The sequence below is a fragment of the Malus sylvestris genome, chromosome 11 (assembly GCF_916048215.2).
Source record: "Malus sylvestris chromosome 11, drMalSylv7.2, whole genome shotgun sequence".
Classification (NCBI taxonomy): Eukaryota; Viridiplantae; Streptophyta; class Magnoliopsida; order Rosales; family Rosaceae; genus Malus; species Malus sylvestris.
The window spans coordinates 12,814,507-12,822,596 of record NC_062270.1 but is presented as its reverse complement, the minus strand read 5'-3'; the positions used below and the strand labels follow the sequence as shown (position 1 = coordinate 12,822,596).

The following is an 8,090-nucleotide window of genomic DNA, read 5'->3' as shown; positions in this document are numbered from 1 at the left end:
CCTGACGTCAGCCCTGCGTCAGATCCACTCGGGCTTGCGGGCTGGCAATTCCTCATAGGCCCGCTGCTCAAGCCTCCACAGTCCCTCGGGCTCCCCCACATTGGAGTCCACAGCCCGGTCTCTAGGGCCCTTTTTCCTTGCATGTCCCCTGAGCAAACTCCAACGGTGGAGTTGCTCTTGAGATACTAAAAGATCATTTTCCTTTAAGATTGTATTACTTGCAAGGCAAGGAATTCTCATTGGTTTATCATAAATAAAGGCACAAGGACTAGGGAATAGCACGCAAAATTCCTCAAACCTATTCTTCATCCCTCCTTCGCTTTTGCCGTGTCCCCTCTCCCTATATTCTCTACAATGGGTCATAACAGTTTGGTGATTGTTTATTTTAAAATAAAATAAAATAAAAAATTTGAAAATCGAAAATTGAAAGCTACTTTTTTAGAGTTCAAGATTTTGGTTTTCATTTTACATTTGCTGAAACTAAAAGACTAAAAACCAAAAATGTTATAAAACGGGATGTTAAAATTGAAAATTGAAATAATAAAGTAACAGACCTTAAAATCTTCTGTTTGTGTCCATCTAAAACATTAAAAAAGGATATTTCGATGTGTTATAAGATCTTAACAAACTTATTATGAGAAGTAAAAGCATTTGTCTGCATCATATAGAATAAAAGCACACGCTATTAGCTTATTACACCGCCTCCATTTTCAGTACAAAGAAACTATATATATATGCCCTAATTTAACTCATTATGTATTGTACGACCTTATAATAGACTTGAAATTCATATTTTTAAAACTCACTTGTATGAGTTACAAATATGATTAATTATGATGGTCCAAATAAAAGTATTCATTGCTATTGTGTGTTTCACACTTGCATGTCGATATTTCTCTTTGTTGACTAAACATGGGAAGGTGTGGTGTTTGGTGGAGTTGGAACAGAGGCAACCCGCCTACCACGCTCAGACCTACTATTCTCTGCGAACTTTAAACTCCCTTGGTGCAACCCCTTCTGCTTCTCCGCCTCACTCCACTCAGCTGCATAGTAAAACTCTTCCGTCGACTTCTCGACATCTTTGGACGCTGGAAGGAACATGCCTCCCCATTGTGGGAAGTGCACCAAAGTCACAGGAAGAGTACAGCACACAATCATTACCCCCATCCAAGACAACCCTGAGGCAGTTGAGAACGCTGAGGTCGAGAAGAACACTAGTTGGGTCAACCCAGACCCAAAGTTCCCACCTGCTCCCGTGAGGCCAGATATGATGCCGAGGGAACGTCGGGAGATGAAGGGGATGACGCCAAAGGTAGCTCCGCATGCAGCCTGGGCTCCTAGAGAGAAGAGGATCATGGCAAGGACTGCAAGGGGGAGTGAATTGGCTCGGCCGAGACATATACAGAAGACTCCTCCTAGGGTTTGGAGAATCCAGAGAGTCCACAACCTCCCTCTCATTCCAAAGTACCTGCCTGCTACATCAGATGCCCACCCACCAAAGGGACGAGCCGCAAAGTTGGCCATGCCGAATGATGCAGCAATGATGCCGGCTAAGTGAAGTTTTAGATCAAATCTGTTGATTCGATTAACACAAATTAAACGTAATTAGTACAGTACAAGAGAGAAATTAATGCAACTGACAGGTGGGAAATCAACACTGCTTATATTTGTTAAAATGATCATGACATCACTGAGTTAGTAAGCAGTTTACCTCAGTAAAAGATAAATAAAATATTAAACGAGAAATGATACTTGATTTTTTATCCAAACAATATGATGCGTTTATCTTGTCAAACTCTCAATCTGATTAAATTTATTTAAAACAGTACGGTAACATAACATATTATATATATGACAAGAGAACGTTAAATACTGTAAAAATAGTTACCCAAAAATGAAAAACAAATAAGTAAAGAAGAAAAACTAACCGGTCATAGAAGTATTCAGCAATGACATTATCAATGGACAACTCAACACCCATGGAGTAGCCATAGAGAAGGACAAAGATCCACGTTCTATAGTTTGTGACAGCATACCACAATACCTGAACAATAGTAATGAAATTGATCAATTAGACATCAATATAATTGGTTATCAACTTATATAAAATTCTGTCTTTGAAAGTGAGTGAATAAAAAAATATTAAAAAGAAACTGACCTTGGAGAATTGATCTTTGGCAACTTCACCCTTCTTCTGCAAGGCACCAAGATTCCCATCGGGCAAGTCTTGACCAAGGGTCAACACCATGATTCCAGTAATGATATGAAACCACCCTGGAATGAAGAATGCAATTCTCCAGGCAGTAAAAGGAGTTGCTCCACATCTACCGATGATGTCGAACATCAATGGCATCAAGAGTTGGGTTGCCCCACCGCCCATGTTTCCCCACCCGGCTGCAGTCCCATTAACCAGTCCAATAATCTTACTATTAAACATTGTGCTCATCCAATATTGGCACGACACAAATGTTGCAAGGGAAAAACCAATCATAAACCTAACTGCTATGTAACCCCCAGCGTCAGCCACAAACGACATGCAAAACACAGTGGGTGCGCTGAGCATAATTAGGAACGCACAGCCGTAGCGTGGCCCTATCAAATCACACACCGCACCCATCACAAGCCTTGAGAATATGCTGCCTGAGACGGAGGCAACTCCGGCATTTCCGATGTCTTGCTTCGTGAGGTTTATGTTGTCTCGGATGATAGGGACGAGAGGAGCAGCTGCAAATGTTGAGATAAAGCAAGTGAAGAAGGAGATCCAAGACAAGTGGAACGTCCTCATGTGAGGGTTGGCCAGAGAGAATAGTTTGAAAACTTTGGCCTTGTGCTCTGAATCGACTGGCAAGTCGAATTTGGCTGTCGTGTCTGTTGGGACAATTGGTGATGCTACTGAAAATGCAAAGGTTTGCTCTCTGCCTGTCACTCCATGCATGGAGCTTCCAGGTTCACCTTCTGAATCTGCCATTTTTTCGGATTTCGGAATTCGAGGTTTGGGCTTTGGATTTTGAATAGTTTCGAGTTTTGGAACTCAGAAACTGCTTAGAGTACTAAATGGAGTTGTGGTGTTGTGTAGGAAAGGGGGAGTGTGGATTTATAGAGCGTTTTGAGTTGACCGTGTGAAGGGTTGTGAAGAGGCAAGAGTTAGATTCTGAATACTTTCTGATCCATTTGCCGCATCTGATATGTACGGCAAAGGCTCATCGTATATCCCAAGGGATACATAACCTTGCAATTAGCTGGTTATTATAAAGTAGGTGCACATAACTAGAAAAATTCCATACTAATTTTAACCACATTTTCGTTAGTCTATTTTAAAGCTTTACTCATATATTGATTTTAAAAATAGAGATGTGCTATCCACACATCCTATTTTACTTCTCACATACCTCTTGATAATTTTTTTCTGTTGATCTTTTTCAATTCATCCGATCCGACGGCCGAAAATGGGGTGTGTGAATATCATATCCCTAAAAATAAAATAAAAAATTAAGTCAATGAATCCTAATTAACTCTGCTCGGGACTCGTACACAATATTTCTGAGGTCGTGTACAGATAACACGTTCCCTGTGCTACTGTACATTTATGTTTAACGAAGAGGGAAGATTCAGTTTGAGAAATGCTGCGTAGCATGGGCTACAACTGTACAAGCAATCATCCGCATGCTTTAATAATCTGATTAGGGCTCATTTGGCTCTATTTTCATAGATATAACGAAAGACACAACACTATTTTGTATAAAATTAAGAGAATTGTTATTAGCACTTTAAAATTTTCATTCTACATTCCTAACAAGTGTATTTTTCTTTCTAATTATAGAAAATTTGGAGTGCAAAGTGAGATTTTTGGGATGCTAATAACAATTTCTAAAATTAATAATGCTCATGTTGTGGTCTATTTTATCTGACAGATGGACTAGGGCCGGCGGCAGAGAGAGAGAGGAGAGAGATGTGTGTTTGTAGAATTGTAGGGGAATGTGTGTGTTGTTATCCCTCCTACATTGTGCCTTTATTTATAGTAGTAAAGGGAGAGAAGATATTCCTTCTTCTCCAAGTAATACAAGTTGTAATAGGAAAGGATAACTAGAATCAAATCTTATTTAGGATTTACACAATCATACTTAAACTAGGAATGTTTACAACACTCCCCCTTGAGTGTGTAAATACTCAAGGTAGATTCAGCATCATGCAGAAGTTGAGGAAGTCGACTCGTTGGCACTGATTCCAAGGAACAACGCTTATTCTCAATAAGGTAGGAACTTGCATAAGTAGTAAGTCTCACTAAAAACCCTAAGGCTATGGCAAAAACCCAAGTAGGGACAAAATCCATAGTCTAAGGAAAAATGCGTGAGAAATGCAAAGTCAAAAGAAACGTCTACAGGACGTCATCAGGGATATGACCAGCCCAAGGTGGGTGCCTCGTTAAAACCTAGTTAGGTAGCAAAAACCCAGTGGGAAAAATGCTCCTAATCGTAGGGAAAAGAGTACATTAAGATCAAGCAAGTATCTAGAAGATACTCCCCCTGAGTTTGACATAATTCCAAAGAGAAATAGCAAAGTTACAACTCAGAAAGTTTACGCATACCAATTCCATGAACAAGCTTCTGAAACGTCGCCTTCGGTAGTGATTTGGTGAAGAGGTCGGCCAGATTGTCTTGTGATCGGATTTGCGTGACTTCAATCTTCTGATGCTCTTGTTGTTGATGTGTAAAGAAGAACTTCGGCGCAATATGCTTGGTGTTGTCTCCTTTGATGTAACCCTTCTTGAGCTGTTCGATGCAAGCTACGTTGTCTTCAAAAATCGTTGTCGGGGCATTAACGGCGGGATGAAGATCACAGGAGCTTCGAATATGGCCCACTACTGCTCTCAACCAAAAGCATTCCCGAGTTGCTTCATGTAAGGCGAGAATTTCAGCATGGTTAGACGAAGTGGCAACTAAGGTCTGTTTAGTTGACCTCCAAGATATTGCGGTGCCTCCAACGGTAAAGACATAACCCGTTTGAGAACACGCCTTGTGCGGATCAGATAAGTATCCAGCATCGGCATAACCAACAAGGCGAGAATCAACCCGATGAGCATAGGGTGCGGCATCACTCGAGGATTCGTAGGGATAGAATAAGCCCAAATCCGTAGTACCTTTAAGGTAACGGAAGATGTCTTTCACGCCAGTCCAATGTCTGCGTGTTGGTGCATTGCTGTATCTTGCCAAAAGATTAACAGCGAAGGAGATGTCGGGTCTAGTGCATTGAGCTAAGTACAATAAAGCGCCTATCGCACTTAGATAAGGAACTTCAGGCTCCAAAATCTCTTCATCATCCTCCTTCGGACGGAAAGGATCTCGTTTTGCATCTAGCGTACGAACGACCATAGGAGTACTCGAAGACTTCGCTTTATCCTCATTAAAACGGCGCAACACCTTCTGGGTGTAGTTCGATTGATGTACTAGGATTCCATCCGAACAATGCTCTATCTCGAGACCGAGACAGTATCGAGTCTTACCTAGATCTTTCATCTCAAATTCCGACTTCAGGTGCGAAGCAGTTCTCGCGAGCTCTTCAGGAGTTCCGATGAGATTCATGTCATCGACATATACTGCAACAATCGCAAATCCGGAATGTGACTTCTTAATGAACACACAAGGGCATAGTTCGTTATTCACATATCCCTGACTAGTCAAATACTCACTTAAACGGTTATACCACATTCTTCCGGATTGTTTCAAACCGTATAGTGAACGCCTCAGCCGAATTGAGAGCGTGTTCCGGGGTTTGGAAATATTTGAACTAGTCAATGTAAGTCCTTCGGGAACTTTCATATAAATTTCCGTATCAAGATCCCCATAGAGATACGCGGTTACTACGTCCATCAGCTGCATATCCAGTTTTTCAGAAACTACCAAACTGATAAGGTATCGAAAAGTAATCACATCCATAACGGGTGAGTAAGTTTCGTCATAGTCAATCCCGGGGCGTTGTGAGAAACCTTGTTCTACAAGACGAGCTTTGTAACGCACAATTTCGTTCTTCTCATTACGCTTCCGAACGAAAACCCACTTGTAGCCAACGGGCTTCACATGTGGAGGAGTAGGAACTACAGGTCCAAACACCTTACGTTTCGCAAGTGAATCAAGTTCGACTTGGATTGCTTGTTTCCAGTTTGACCAATCAGCTCTACGTCGACATTCATCAACGGAACGCGGTTCAATGTCATCGCTCAACATGATCTCAGTAGCTACTGCAAATGCTAATGCATCGTCGACAATCATCTCATTTCTACGCCACACATCATCTAAGCTAGCATAATAGACCGAAATCTCACGATTCTCGGGAGGAGGATTCGTCTCTTCAAGGACGCTTCCATAATCTAGAATTTCCTCATGAGTTAGGTAAAATGAGTAAGCGATAGTCGGATTCACGGTAGGCTCTTCAGGACCTTGTGCCGTGGTTTTCCTCTTCCGGGGGTGTGAATCCTTTGAACCAAGGGGTCTGCCACGCTTTTGTGTAGGGGCAGATGATTGGCTAGCCGCTAATGTACGTGGATCACCAGAATTGGCGTCCCGGGCTTCCAGGAGGGTAGTCCGTCGTACATTTGGTACATCCATCTTTGCAGGCGTATTCGCAGCTGGAATATGTGATCTTGTCACGCGCGCTAGATCGGTGAAAGCATCTGGCATGCTCTGAGCTATGCTCTGGAGATCTAATATGCGCTGCACTTCAGCTTCAGACTGAGCGGTGCGGGGATCTAAATGAGACAAAGTGGGAGTCGTCCACGATAATTTGCGTCATTCATTAGGAACGTTGACGTTCTTATCTCCCCCTAACGACGGGAAGACTGTCTCATAGAAGTGACAATCCGCGAAACGAGCGGTAAACAGATCGCCTGTCAAAGGTTCTAAGTAATGAATAATCGAAGGAGAATCATATCCGACATAGATTCCCATCCTTCGCTGAGGCCCCATTTTTGTACGTAAGGGCGGCGAGATCGGCACATAGACCGCACAACCAAAAACGCGCAGATGCGATATGTCGGGTTCGCATCCGGTGACCAACTGAAGGGCACTAAATGGTTGTGTCGCAACAGGCTTCAGGCGGACCAACTTTGTTGCGTGCAATATTGCATGGCCCCAAGCAGCGATCGGGAGCTTGGTACGTATGACCAACGATCGAGCAATCATTTGTAAACGCTTAATGAAAGCCTCTGCCAGGCCGTTCTGGGTGTGAACATGGGGTACAGGATGTTCAACTTCAACCCCAACCGACATGCAATAGTCATCAAAAGTTTTAGATGTGAATTCTCCAGCATTATCCAATCGAATAGATTTGATCGGATAATCAGGGTGGTAAGCCCTGAGCTTGATAACCTGAGCCAACAGTTTGGAGAATGCAGCGTTCCTTGTGGACAACAAGCACACGTGTGACCAACGTGTAGAAGCGTCAACCAAAACCATAAAATATCTAAATGGTCCGCAGGGAGGTTGAATCGGTCCACAAATGTCCCCCTGAATCCGTTGTAGAAAAAGGGGAGGATTCGAACGAATCTTGTCATAAGAAGGCTTAGTAATAAGCTTTCCCATAGAACATGTTTGGCATGCAATTTCATGGATCGAACCTAAGCTTCGGGTTAGTGGATGCCCGTGTGAAGTTTTGAGGATACGGCGCATCGCTATTCGTCCAGGATGTCCCAAACGATCATGCCAAAGTGTAATTTCGTGCGCGGTCCCTGTGGTAGGGCCGGCCACATAGTGGCATTCTATGGGGCGTATGGTCGTAGTATACAGACCACTAGGGTTACGCTCCATCTTATCTAGAATACGCTTCTGGCCATATTCGTAGGAAGTTACGCACATAAATTCAACTCCGTTTTCTACGTGGGTTTCAGCGTGGTAATTGTTATCTCTAATGTCCTTGAAACTTAGTAACGTTCTTCCGGAACGTGGAGAATAGAGTGCCTCAGCAATGGCCAAGATTGTACCATTGGACAACATTATACGTGCCTTACCGTATCCTTCGATCAGGTTGGATGGGCCTGAGAGGGTTGTCAGAGGTGCATTCTTAGGTACGAAGTTAGTGAAATAGATGCGTTCACGCAA

At 42.9% G+C, this 8,090-nt stretch overlaps 1 protein-coding gene across 1 annotated transcript; it reads right to left on the bottom strand.

Annotated features, from left to right (window-relative positions):
* Window positions 1-644: 644 nt before the first annotated feature.
* On the bottom strand, window positions 645-3,059 carry LOC126590135 (high affinity nitrate transporter 2.4-like). The gene is made up of 3 exons (XM_050255660.1): window positions 2,159-3,059; window positions 1,929-2,044; window positions 645-1,573 (listed from the first exon to the last, which is right to left on the bottom strand). The coding sequence occupies exons 1-3, from the start codon at window positions 2,966-2,968 to the stop codon at window positions 907-909; spliced, it is 1,593 nt and encodes a 530-aa protein (XP_050111617.1). The 5' UTR covers window positions 2,969-3,059; the 3' UTR covers window positions 645-906.
* Window positions 3,060-8,090: the final 5,031 nt, after the last annotated feature.

Coding starts and splice junctions, on each gene's coding strand:
- LOC126590135 (XM_050255660.1), bottom strand. CDS start 2,968: ATGGCAGATTCAGAAGGTGAACCTGGAAGCTCCATGCATGGAGTGACA. Junction 2,045..2,158: donor CCAAAGATCAATTCTCCAAG/GTCAGTTTCTTT, acceptor ACTATTGTTCAG/GTATTGTGGTATGCTGTCAC. Junction 1,574..1,928: donor GCTGAATACTTCTATGACCG/GTTAGTTTTTCT, acceptor TCGAATCAACAG/ATTTGATCTAAAACTTCACT.